At 42.4% G+C, this 12,772-nt stretch overlaps 1 protein-coding gene across 3 annotated transcripts in view; it reads right to left on the bottom strand.

Moving 5' to 3' along the window:
• Positions 1-976: 976 nt before the first annotated feature.
• The window catches only part of dyrk1b (dual-specificity tyrosine-(Y)-phosphorylation regulated kinase 1B), a 69,647-nt gene continuing 57,851 nt past the window's right edge, over positions 977-12,772 (bottom strand). For 2 of the 3 annotated variants that reach the window (XM_071897922.2, XM_071897919.2), the window contains exons 5-13: positions 11,549-11,696; positions 10,267-10,416; positions 10,030-10,166; positions 9,098-9,244; positions 6,546-6,707; positions 4,991-5,111; positions 4,693-4,875; positions 3,188-3,291; positions 977-2,787 (exon numbers count right to left, since the gene is read on the bottom strand). In XM_071897922.2, coding sequence (XP_071754023.1) covers positions 2,272-2,787; positions 3,188-3,291; positions 4,693-4,875; positions 4,991-5,111; positions 6,546-6,707; positions 9,098-9,244; positions 10,030-10,166; positions 10,267-10,416; positions 11,549-11,696 — 1,668 coding nt within the window. In that variant the 3' untranslated portion in view covers positions 977-2,271. The remainder of the gene's footprint in view (positions 2,788-3,187; positions 3,292-4,692; positions 4,876-4,990; positions 5,112-6,545; positions 6,708-9,097; positions 9,245-10,029; positions 10,167-10,266; positions 10,417-11,548; positions 11,697-12,772) is intronic. The other variant, XM_071897920.2, reaches the window with a different exon arrangement.

Genomic DNA, 12,772 nt, shown 5'->3' with positions numbered 1-12,772 from the left:
GTACTTTCCATTTGTAACAAAATTCAGCTGACTTCAAACTGCTTTGTTACTAGATAGAAGTCTTTGATGTATGAACTAGCCTGCTAATGTTACTAGGGCATTGTCAGATAGCTAATGTTAACCTTACTGGGCAAAGGCTGTTGCGTCCATGTTTTCCTGAGCAGACGCACTGGAACGGATCGGAAGTTGGTAATTCCAACTCGGAACTATCGACTTCCGACATCCAATGGAATGCAGCATTAGTGCCAGTGTTTCCCATAAACCCATTTCCTGTCAAAAAGAGGATGTTGCTACTTGTCCCCCCTCTTCCTCCCTGGCAAAACTTTTCTCTTTTGCTTTACTGAAGAGGATAAACACGTTGGAAATGATTTTTCTGAAATCTTTAGCTCAGTTTACGCTACATCCCCTCCCTGTTTTGTACTGTAAAGCATTGATCCTACTGTGCCGTAAAGCAATACGGCAGATTTCCTGCAAAATCCGACCCGGTTGCACACAATGTAAAATGCAGTGTATGAGCCAGTAGGGGCTGACAATCCTCTTCGTGGTTGAGATGGCATCTAGTTGAGATGGCTTTGTTTGTTTTATGGTAATTATATGAATGTCTCAAAATGAATGTGGTAATGCTTTACTGATGTTAAAATGCTCACACATAGCACCTTTAAACATCTTTCATTATCTATGCATAGAAATAAAGGAGAATTTGAATTCCTATAATAGGGCCCCTTTAATGCATATGATGCAGCCACTCTGCTATAGCATCTGGAGCAATTCTGCTGGAGGCATCAAGGCACAATAGAAGCGGAGCATAAGAGCGACCTGTGTGACCTGTGGATGAGGTCATAGGGTGGTGGGGTAAGTCAACAGGAAGAAAAGCGGAGATCGGATGTTTGTTTGACCTTGGTGTGCAAAAGTATACTCTTTATTCTTATTATATATCCAACTTTATTCTGCCCCGCCCCCCTCCCCTCCACCCAGCCCCCCCAACCAGCAGCAGACCGACGCCGCCACCGGTTACTGTCACTGTTACAATAGCCAATCAGAGCTCACCTGCAGAAAGAAGGCAACCAAACAAAGAAGAGCAGAAAAGAGGGTTATTTTTCAGTTTGTTTTTTCTTGTTAAATAGTAATAAATACATGGAGATGCAGTGGTTCTTACTTTATCCTTTTTCTCTGAAGCAGGAGGGTTAAAAAGTTTTTTTTTTTATTTCTGTTTTTATTTCTTTTTATTTCTTTATTGATCTGTGTTGGTTCTTTAGCAGCAATCCGGACCAGTTGTCATGGTGATTAGCAGCGCAGAGAGGAGGAGCTGTCTGGAGGAGAACCACAACAGGAGGAGGAGGAGGAGGAGGCGGAGGAGGAGAGGAAGAGGAGAGGATGAAGAGGAGGAGGAGGAGGAGATCCCTCTGAGCGCCAGGAGGGCATCATAGTGTCCCGTCACCTCCTCCCCCCACCTCCTTCCCTCTCTCCATACTCCTTAACAACCAGGCGGAAAGAGAGAGACAGAGAGAGAGAGGCAGAAAGAAAGAGAGAGAGAAACAGAGATGGAGAAGGAGAATCCATCTTGTCCTGAACTACAGACCGAGAGAGAAGGCCAACCAGGAGAAAACAAGAGCGCACAAACATTTTGGTTTTTCCCCTCTGAAACGTTTACCAGCTTCTGTCTTCCTGGTGCAGTGTGTGTGTGTGTATGTGTGTGTGTGTGTGTGTGTGTGTTAAGACTGCTAGTCCCCAGAGGCTGTGAATATGAAAATGTAACCAACCAGTGTGTATGTGAGTGTGTCCTCTGACCTCCTCTCTACAAATAGACTAGAAACAATTACAGCCTCCATGTTGACTGAATGGGAAAGCATGGCTCCTCTCTCTTTCCTCCTCCTCCTCCTCTTCAGGCTTAAACAACAACCAAGTAGAACACACAACTCCTCAAACCACAGAAAAAATCAAATAATAATATTAAACAACAACAACAATAATAATATTAATAAAAACAAACTCGTCTCAATCGTTCCATTCCAATTACAGTCGCCAGCCTCCCTTTCCTTCAACGAAAGACAAAAAAAAACTGAAAAAGGATAAAAGGAGATTTTTCCCAGCATCCTCCTCCTTCCTCCTCCTCCTCCTCTCATGCAGAACAAACTGTCTCCTTCAGCTCAAAGTTCACCACTTAGTCTCTGAACTCTGGCTGTGTGTGTATGTGTGTGTCTGTGTGTGTGTGTGTATGTAGTTGTAGTAGTTGTTAAAATTGTATGGCTTTAGGGCGTGGTTCAGGGTTTATCAAGAATTGGCTGCCCCCTCGTCTGAGTCCGGCCTCCCCCTGCCCCCCCCAGCGGGGTTATTGTTGTTGGAGGCGGGGTAGTAGTCCTCGGGGGGCGGGGCTTGTGGCCCTGGGGCGCTGGGGGCCGTCCGAGTCCGGAAGGCGGACAGTCCGATTGGCAGAGCCAGGGGCAGGGAGGCAGAGCCGAACTGAGAGGCCTCCATGGAAGACACCGCCCCCCCCAGGTGGTGCAGCCCCAGGGACACGCCCACATCCATGCTGTCACCCATCTGGGGGGAGGATCCCTGCTGCCCCCCCCCTCCGACGCCCGTCTGTCCGCCTTGCCGCAGGCTGCGCCCACCGTTGCCGTGGTGAGTGTAGGTGGGGTGGGGGTGGTGGGGGGCGTCCAGGAAGTGGCGCTGGTGTTGCTGGGAGGCGGCCGGCTTGTGGAGCAGCAACTGGGTGTACGCTGGGTCCTGACCCCCCCCCCCACCATCGCTGCCGGGCCACATCCTCATCTGCTGCTGGGAGGGAGCCTGGGTCAGGCGGGGAGTGATAGAAAGAGAGAGAGAGAGAGAGAGAGAGAGAGAGAGAGAGAGAGAGAGAGAGAGAGAGAGAGAGAGATTCAGAGACAGTTTCTACTGTAACAGGAGAAAAGGACCATGTTATATCCAGTTGAAAACCCCAGCAGGGAGACAGGGCTTTTCTGATAGGAACTATATATTTTAGTGGGATATCACAACGTCAGTAGTAAGATCTTTTGCATATTTCTCCTGCAATTATTTCAAACGGCACAACTTACATGCACAGAAAAACTCTCCTTCCCTCACAACTCAAACCCATTATGAAACCTTTCATCTCTACAGATATACAACATGCAACATTGAAAATATTTTAAGATTGATATGCAGGGTTTGAATGCAGTGTTGTTGGTACCTGAGGGCTGGTCATCTCATAGTCAGAATGTGTAACAGCAGAGTTGTAGTAGCGGTTGCTGTAGCGGTAGTTACGGTTGTCATTGGAAGAACCGCTGGAGCCACCTGGACACATTAACAGACAGAAAGCTTCAATACCACATGATCAATAGCCTACCAAGAACCGCTTATCAATAAATACCATATCAATAAATACCTTATCAATAACCTTTATTCAGTACCTTATTAGTAACATTTGATCAATGCTTTATTATTACTACAAATTTTTACCAATATCTGGTCAATACTTTTATCAATAACGACCATTCATAAGGTCAAAGGTTAAGAATGTGTTGTGTGCTACTGGCCCTTTAAGAGATCCTGGCCTGGTTGCTAGGAGCAGCAACATTGTGCTATTACTACGGTGACCGTGTCAGCTGTTGCCATGGTGATTAGAAGCTATAGCTGTGGCCACAGTCTTACACTACACTGGAGGGAGAATGAGCTTGTTGCTGGGCTGATTGTGTGCATGTGTGTGTGTGTGTGTATGGGCACGTACAGTGTTTCTCCTGTTATGTACCAGTGCTTACAGGGTATGTGCATGTTTCAGAAAGTCATATCTAAGACCTTTTTAATGCTACCTGGAATTGGATTTAAGATGAACTTAACCAAAAAGCTGGCAAAAGCAGCTTTTTTCTTTTTTTCGCAAGATTATTTTCAGGGCATTTCTGTTTGACTGGACAGTACAGTGGAGACAGACAGGAAAGTGGGGACAGAGAGGGGGATGACATGCAACAAAGGTCTATGTTGTATAGTGCTATGTCTTTGTAATCACAGTGATTGTACACACCTGGCATTGCCATGTATACTAACCCTAACCCTAAGTAACCAGGTAACAGACTGTTAAACCTGACAAAGACAATAGCTAGCTAACAGTGTTCAGGTTAACTGAGCTGACTCTTCTCAAGCTACAACTCGGGCTAAAGACAAGACAGTTTACTGTGTCACAGTAACCTACATTTGGAAACAAATCCACCTTATCGCACTATTCACTTACTTTACTTCACTCAATCCACGGAGTCTCGTGGTGTGAAAACAAAAGTGAAACTTAACATTCCACAGTCAGTAACGAGGATTTGTAGATCGCTGCCATACAGACTTTAACGGTAGGTGCCTTTAACGTTACCTTGTGGTATTTAAGTAATGTTAGTGGAATTAGGTAATTTAACCGTGTCGCAATGCTTCAGTGCATAGAATTGAACATGCACCGTGGGTCTGTACAGGATCTGTGCTTGTTTCTAGCCTGGTTGTTGTAGGTTTAGACATTATTAACCAACAGCCAATAACCCTAACCCTTCATGATGCTGTCAGCTGTGCTTGATAGATAGGTGGTACAAATGCAGAGCCTCTACTGGTATGTGTGTGTGTATGTGAGACAGAGCTGTAGGATTAGGGTCTGTGCGTGTGTGTGTGTGTGTGTGTGTGTGTGTGTGTGTGTGTAGTGTTAGGACCAGGCTTGTGTTTTACCAGAGCTGGAGACAGAGCTGGTAGTGGAGGTTGAATGGGAGTGGTCCATGGCAGGAGAGGTGGATGTAGATGAACTGGTGTTAGTTCCTTCGTCTGTCGTCTTCTTGAAGAAGTTGTGCTGCAGGGCGTAGAATGGCGTGATGCGGCTCTTAGGGTCGTAGTCCAGCATGCGCAGGATCAGGTCTGGGGGAGGAGAAGGAGAAACCATGAACACACATCATGTATACTACATATTGTGAGTCATTTTGTCAGTAATTCTCATTCAGAGCCAGTGCCTTGTGTCCTGCTGCTGGTTTACCTTTAAACTTCAGGTAGTCGCAGGGGGCGTGTCCTGGCTCCCCGGCCCTCCGACCCCCCGGCCCCCCTGTCTCTACACCCAAAATCTCATGGAGACGCCGTGTGGCTGGGGGCTTATACTCCTGGAAAACACATACACACACACACACACACACACACACACACACACACACTTAGTGGATGGGAAAGTATGAACTTGGGGTAATTAAACTTGGTGCAGGGAGGCAAACAATGATAAAACAATTCTTTGCTTTCACTTGATGTTACAGCTTCAACCTGTGGTCATCCCAATGTGGATTCAGTTTATGTTTATGTTTATTTAAGGATCCCCATTAGAAGCACATGGATGTGCCTCTAGTCTTCCTGGGGTCCTGAACATAGAAATACAATACAGACATACAATAAGAAAGTACAGTCAACTTAGGATATAAAAACAATCAAGCAAGCTAAGCAGATATACAAATGAGTGAAATTAAGGATAAAGTGATAACAGATAACAGTACAATTAAATATAAAAACAAAGAAAAAAACCCACTTAATAGATAAAGTGATACTAAAGCAAGCAGACTAAACAGATAGACGAAGGCAAGATTCAGTTTAAATCAGCTGGGGTCAGACAAGGGGGCAAGTGAAAGCAACCCATAGTTAAAGATAGGGGAAGTATCTGCTTGATATTAAAGTGGAAGAGGTGGCCATTGTGATGCATATACACAGCTATAGAACTATTATTTTGAAACCACTTTGAACCAGAAGAATTATTTAACTAGTTTGTAGATGACGCATGTTTTTCAAATCCAAAAAATACATTTTGTAAAATACATTTCACATTAAAATACATTTTATATTATTGGCAATTAAATAATTATTGGTCACATAGGACCTGCAAGCTCAATTTATTGTGTTATGTTAGTTGCCATGTTGATTTGTTGTTGTTTCATTATGTAGTTTTCCAGTTTGCTTGCATGGTACGCTCATAATGATTTGATCACTTTCCCCTCAATGCTGCATGCTCATCAACATATTCCTAACTGGTGATGCATGTCATTATGGTTGATGGCCTAAACCTTACTGCTACACTATGCACTTTTTTTTTCACATTAGCATAACAATAAATAAATACGATATATTATACATTATCAGTCTGTGACCCTGTGTTTTCATGTCTAAATCCCCATTGGCCTGAATCAGGCTTTTCAATGATGTTGGGATGTTTTGAGGTGCATAACGTTTTGTATGGGCGTGGCAAACAGTGAGCTAGTTGTGGCTACCAAGGTGAGGCTAGTGGCCACAGGGCAGGAAGTCATAGCAAAAACAGCAATGAAGGAAAGCAGGAAGAAGGAAGGCAGGGAGAAAATTAGCAACTTTGGGTTGAAGATCTGATAACATTCAGTGTCCAAACTATGCAAAAATGCAAAATATTAGAGGAGGGGTGAGGAGTTTTTCACAGCCCTTATTTTAGCAATAATAGCTGCCAATAGTGTATGTGGAGGTTAGTATGATGATGATAGCGATGGATGTGGTTGTTAAATAAACTGGTTTCTAGCAGTAATACTCACAGCAGGTGAGGGATAAAGTACCTTCTTAATGTCCTTGTTCTTTTTCACCGTCCACAGACCGTCTGACAGCTTGTCAAAATACTTCCTGGCTTTAGGAGCAGCGTCAAGCATGTGGCTGGGAGGAACACCGAGAACCTCGACGATCTTATTCATCTGGTCCACCTACACACACACACAAACACACACACAAAGTCATTCCTTCAAATGTGTACGCACTGGGGGATTACAGCGGAAATTGTCTGTAATTATCTAAACTCAACTTAAGTTCCACTAAACTTCGATTGTTCAAGCATTTATTTTCACTGAGACCAAACCAGTGTTGAACACTGAGCCGACAGCACCATCTGCTGGACAAAGGCCACATTGTAAGTAATGCGGAGCAGATCATTTTGGGAGCACAACATTGCGAGTACAGTAACATTGTCACAAATGTAGCCCATGTCACCACCACAATATGGTCACACTGTCTTAAACTCTAGTAGCTAGGTACAGTATCAGTAAGAGTTCAAACACAATATAAACCAACTGAATGGAAGTTATTTCCTTTGCACTGCATTTCTTTGCTTGGGCATTAGATTAGTCATACTTTGTAGGATGTACAATTTTTTTCAAATACAGTGAAATTACAGTGCAAATTTAACATTTCTCAAAGTTCTGAACTTTGTAATAAAGTTTAGAAACTAAAAGAAATGAAATGACAGTTGATGACAAAACTGATTTTATCACACATGTATTGCTGTCCAAGAAACAGAAACATGCAACCTAATATAAAAATAATACTTCAAATAAGAATTTGTTCTTAATTGGATAAAGGTTAGGGAAATAGAAATATTGAAAGCCTCAGTGACAAAGTTTGCAACTAAGAAATAAAATGACAGTTGATTACAAAAATTATTTTAGGAATCTGATTCTACTGTAGTTTGACCCGCCACTCTGAAAAAGATGTGCTTTTTTGCTCAGGCGCTTTGGTTATGCTCCCATAATGTTTGTGTGTATTTTCACCACCGTGGATGGCGCGCGGCCTTGGTGACGTCCACTTGCGTGATTGAAATTTCATAAAATTGTGAAATCTCAGCTCCAGAATCCCTTTGAACATTTTTACAGCCCCAATATATCTGCGTGGGGCTGTCGATTAATACCGATGACTCAGCAATGACTTGGCTAGCTATGATGACTATAAGAAACATCATTCTCAAGTCAAAAAAGGCAAATGACAAAGCAGTATTTTTATTCCAGTATTTAGCTTGGTGATATATTTGCTCTTCATTAGACATGAAAACATGCCTTTATCATTTCTGTTGCAGTTCTAATGACAGGCCGCCCTAAGCTGTTGTTACAGTTCCCACTTTCCCATAGAGGCCGCTAAAAGTCACAGATTACTAAATGCCTGTTTAAGTTATTTAACCATACTTCTTACTTGTCCTTTCTAATATACTGTGTTGGACTCCTACAGGGTTCCCACACTCATCAATGACTTTCAATGTCTTGTTTGGTGAAATTCAAGGACTCAAAAATGACGGGTTTTGGGGTAAGATGTCACATTGGTCAAAATGATACATCACAGAGGCCTCATTTTTTACACTATTCATGTTAAAAAACTGCTGCTATATCAACACAAATCTTCATGGCAGGGTTTTCCTCAGGATGTACAGTGTTTATCCTAGGATGCAGAGAGGGCCACAGAGCTAAGGCCACATCCACACTAATATGTTTTCGTTTTAAAACGCATAACTTTTGCTACGTTTACGCCTAGCATCCACACTACTCCGGCATTTTCGGACCCCTATAACGGAGACTTTTGAAAACGCTGCTGACCCCGTTTTAGTTTGAAAACTCCGGGATTGCGTTTTAGTCTGGACGGGCGGAAACGGAGACTTTTGGAAACGATGACGCAGACACCCACGTTCGCTTCCTGATTGGGTCTTATCAGTCACGACATGTCCTTCCCTGATTCATCACGCCCCTATCACGTGACCCTTTCAGTAACAGTTCCACCTCGTCGTCGGTCCAAGCAAAGAATTCTCTGGTCGTACTTTTCGCCATTGCTGTTCTTCCTCCATAGTATTTTCTGCAACTAAACAACCAACCGCAGAGTAGACAATCTGCTTCCTGTTTACACCGGCACGCGCACGCCCAGTGTACGTGAATGGTCATGTGATATGCGTTTTCAGGCGTGTTAGTATGGACGGAGATTATTTCTGAAACGCTCGTGTGGACGGAGATCGTTTTCGTTTTAAAACGCCGTTTTAAAATGAAAACGTATTAGTGTGGATGTGGCCACTTATTATTATCGATGAATTTGGGTGTTATATTTGAATAAGAAAAGTCAAGCACTTTCAAGGCCATCCATCCATTTTCAGAAACTTTTAAGGCTTTATTTGAATTTTCTCAAATCTAAACATTTACGGATTATCAAGGCCCGTGTGAACCCTGCTTAGACTTTGTCTTTGATGGGTTTTTTTATGTATTCATGCACGTAAATCACTCTGAGATGCATCATTGGACAATTTTTGATAGAGCGCGGTGCATTTGCGGTGGCGTTTGATTTATACCTCGTTGGATCCGCTGAAGAGAGGCTCTCCGGTATGCATTTCCACCAGGATGCAGCCCAGAGACCACATGTCGATGGCCAGGTCATACGGCATCCCTAACAAAACCTCCGGAGAACGGTAGAACCTGCTCTGGATGTACTGGTAGATCTGGACAGAGAGAGGGGGAGGAGGAGGAGAGGAAGAGTAGTTGAGGGTCAGTTTACTCTCATTACATTCTATAGCTTTTCTTCACATCTTCTCACATCCAGTCTACTGACTAACATTTGAGAATAAACGTTTGGGTGTTTCGCTGCTGTTTCGGCGGCTGTCCACCATGAGGCGCTCAACTCTTTTTATTCAGATGCTCGAGGGAGGCAGCAGTCAATGTCTGACACACCGACATTACCATTCAGCCACATTATCTGCCACTAGGACTCATTCACGCTTATGCCAAATTTACCTTTCACATACAAGTTGGATCGAGTTTGAATTGCCTTCATTTTTTCTGATATATCAAATGTTTTGACCGAAGACATTCACTAAAAATCTGGATTAAAATAACAAATTTGGGATAACTTTTCAGTGTAGAAGTGATTGAAAAATAACCCTGAAAAATAAAAAGGGAACTTTAATAATAATAACAACACTACTACTAATAACATCAATACTAATAACATTAAAATGACAATAATAATAATAATAATAAAAAAAATAATACATTTAATTTATAACCGCCTCTCAAAACACCCAAGGACACTGTACATGATAAAAACAATTAAAAACAAAAAGTTTAATAGTTTTACAGTTTCATAGAGTAACATGTGTACAACAGGAATTATTCACTCTTATTTCAAATGAACTGACCTTTAGAGGTACTTTTCAGATGTATTTGTGTGTGTTTGTGTATGTGTGCATGTGTTCCAGTGTGTTTCGTGTGTGTGCGCGTCGCTCACCCTTTGTCCGAGCTGGCAGGAGGATCCGAAGTCGACTATCTTGATGGCGGATCTCTTGGGGTTACACAGCAAGATGTTCTCTGGCTTCAGATCGCAGTGGATGATTGACAGCTCCGGGGTGGCCAGGAATAATAACGCTACGGACAGAAACACTCATCATTAGTATTGTTAGTATTATTATGGATCTACAGGCCGATCGCCCCGGTGTTCAAGATGTGTTATCATGTGTGTTATCACCTGTGCAGAGCTGCTGTGCGAATTTTCTGGTGAGGTTGAGGGAGACTCCTCTGAAGTTGGTGTTCCTCAGCAGATCGTACAGGTTGTAACTCAACAACTCAAACACCAAACACAGATGGTTCCTGAACATAAAGTGACGCTTCAGGTGGACTACACACAGAGAAAACAGGTGGATAGAGAGAGACACAAGGAGGGACAGAGGGGAAGACGGGGAGGAAGGGGAAGAGAGAAAGAAAGCGCAGTGAGAATCCGATAAGGCCAGCGTGTCGGACTACATCTGAATCTGTTCTGCAAGCATCAAAAATTCCATGACTTTTCCATGACTGTCCATAACCAAGTCAGTTCGTCCTTCCTGGTTTGTTAATGTTGTTTTTCTTATTATTCTATTATTATAATGCCGTCCCATGAATGAAATTGCACCAAATTTTGTAGTTAGTAGTTCCAGTCCAGAAGTTGACTCTACCAATATGTGACGAAACTTTGCTTCACTTTTTTACATAAATTTGGTCTTAGATGTTTGTTTTCTGCATTAGTGTGTCAGTAGACTGCACTTTACAGCTGCTCTTTATATATATATATATTTTTTTTTATATTCAGAAACTTTTTGAAAGCATCGATGGAGAGTTTTAGTGTCCATGATGGTCTAAATCAGGGACCGGCGACGAGGTTTTCATTCCAACCAGCTGATTTCACTGGTTAGTTCCTCCTCTCTGATTGAAGGTGTGTTAATCAGTGAAGTGAGCTGCTGTAGTGTTTGATTGCAATGAAAACCTGCAGATTCTTGGCCCTCCATGACACATGGTTGCCTATCTATGTCTAAATGCGGTTCCAATGGCTTTTCCTGAGAGGAATAAAATCATGGGGGAAAAACACTGAATATTTGATATTTCTTTCTAGAGAAATGGTCAAATTTAAAGACATAAAAACCCATATCTTATTAAAAAAAAAATCCCTGACATGATATTCCAGGAATTCCGTAAGTAGTGGGAATCCTGCATCTCATTTGATGGGTCCTATTCACTTTATGATCCTGATCCCTTCAAACCAGATTCATACTGGATCTGTGGCAATGAGCCGGACAACAAATCAGGGGTGTAGCAGAGTAAGAGTCTGTGTGTGTGAGTGTGTGTTAGAAGTAGGTCGCTGGCCTATATTAACAGTGAGCTTAAGAAGAGAGAACCTGCGTCACACTGCAACCTCACTCACACTGTGGAATGTATACATCTAACCTATGCAATATTCCCTCTCAGTGTGTTTGTATGTTGCAGTATATAGATCTTACCTATATAATATTTCATCTCAGTGTCGTGCTTGTTCATGAGCTCCAGCAGGCGGAGCTCGATCTGTGCCTGGTTTAGAAATGCCTTCTTGTTCTTGATGATCTTAATGGCCACCCATTCCTGCTCATGGTGGTCGTAGGCCTTCACCACCTGTAGAGAAACATAGATGGACTTTAGCATCAGTAACGGAAAAATATTTTTAGTTTTTGATTTTCTTCATGAGTATTCGCTCCGGCTTATGGTGGTGTTTTGATGTGGTCAAGAAAACGGCAAACCCAGAAAACTACCCTGGGTGCTCCTATTCACCTTTTCCATCATTTTGTATTCATTCTCTATGGAGCGTCTGTTTTTATTCTATTTTGGTGACTCGCCCGTGAACTTGACTCCTGCAGGAGGAGAGGCGCAGTGGGGGGTGTGTCAGTAACGATCAAGTAGCGCAATGCAATTTTGGTGCCCTATTTTTGTGACGCGGCGATGGCGAAGTGGTAATCTGTTCTGTCTAAGCCTTGAAAAGTTTTGATATACAACCGATTTGTGCAAAGTTTACACCAGCAGACCACAGTCTTATCATTAAATTACCAAAAATCTATATGCTAAATCTTTTTATATGGTATGCCACTAGAAACAATGTGTTGTTGTCAGACGCAACTCAGCCAGTATAGCAGGGTCCATTGACTTAAAAGGTAGCATTTACTCGATGGCTGACACCTGATGGCTCCAGTGTAGCATGGGCATAATTTATAGTTAACATAGCATAGTTAACATAGCATAACATTAGCATAATTTATAGTTACAAAAGAATCATAAATACATTTTGTCGGTATACAGTGACTTCTGACTGATAAAGTAATTAAAACATCAGTTACATTATGTTACATAGTAGCCATGTGTTCCTTGATTTCTAAAATAGAACAGCAGCTAGAAAAAGCTAATTTTGTTACAGTGTCCATTTGGTCAATATTTTCATCTGAAACTTGAATGCGCCACAAATCGTATTTCTGACCTCTGGAGATTGGAGACGTTTTGACTGTTCAATTTCACTTCAAACTTCACACCACTTTTTGGTTTGACTGACATGTTTTTGTCCAGTAAAGTCAGCTACCTTCCCTCTGGGATAAGTCTGAGTTAAGACTGTTGTCATGGGAACAGTCAGGAATGTACAGGTAACTAACCAAGTTAGTTCCTAAGACAATGGTTAGAGGTAAGAACCTCCACCCACAGTTATT

Source organism: Centroberyx gerrardi, chromosome 12, assembly GCF_048128805.1.
Source record: "Centroberyx gerrardi isolate f3 chromosome 12, fCenGer3.hap1.cur.20231027, whole genome shotgun sequence".
In the NCBI taxonomy this organism is placed as follows: Eukaryota; Metazoa; Chordata; class Actinopteri; order Beryciformes; family Berycidae; genus Centroberyx; species Centroberyx gerrardi.
Note: the sequence above shows the minus strand (reverse complement) of the source record. Positions and strands in the feature narration are given on the sequence as shown.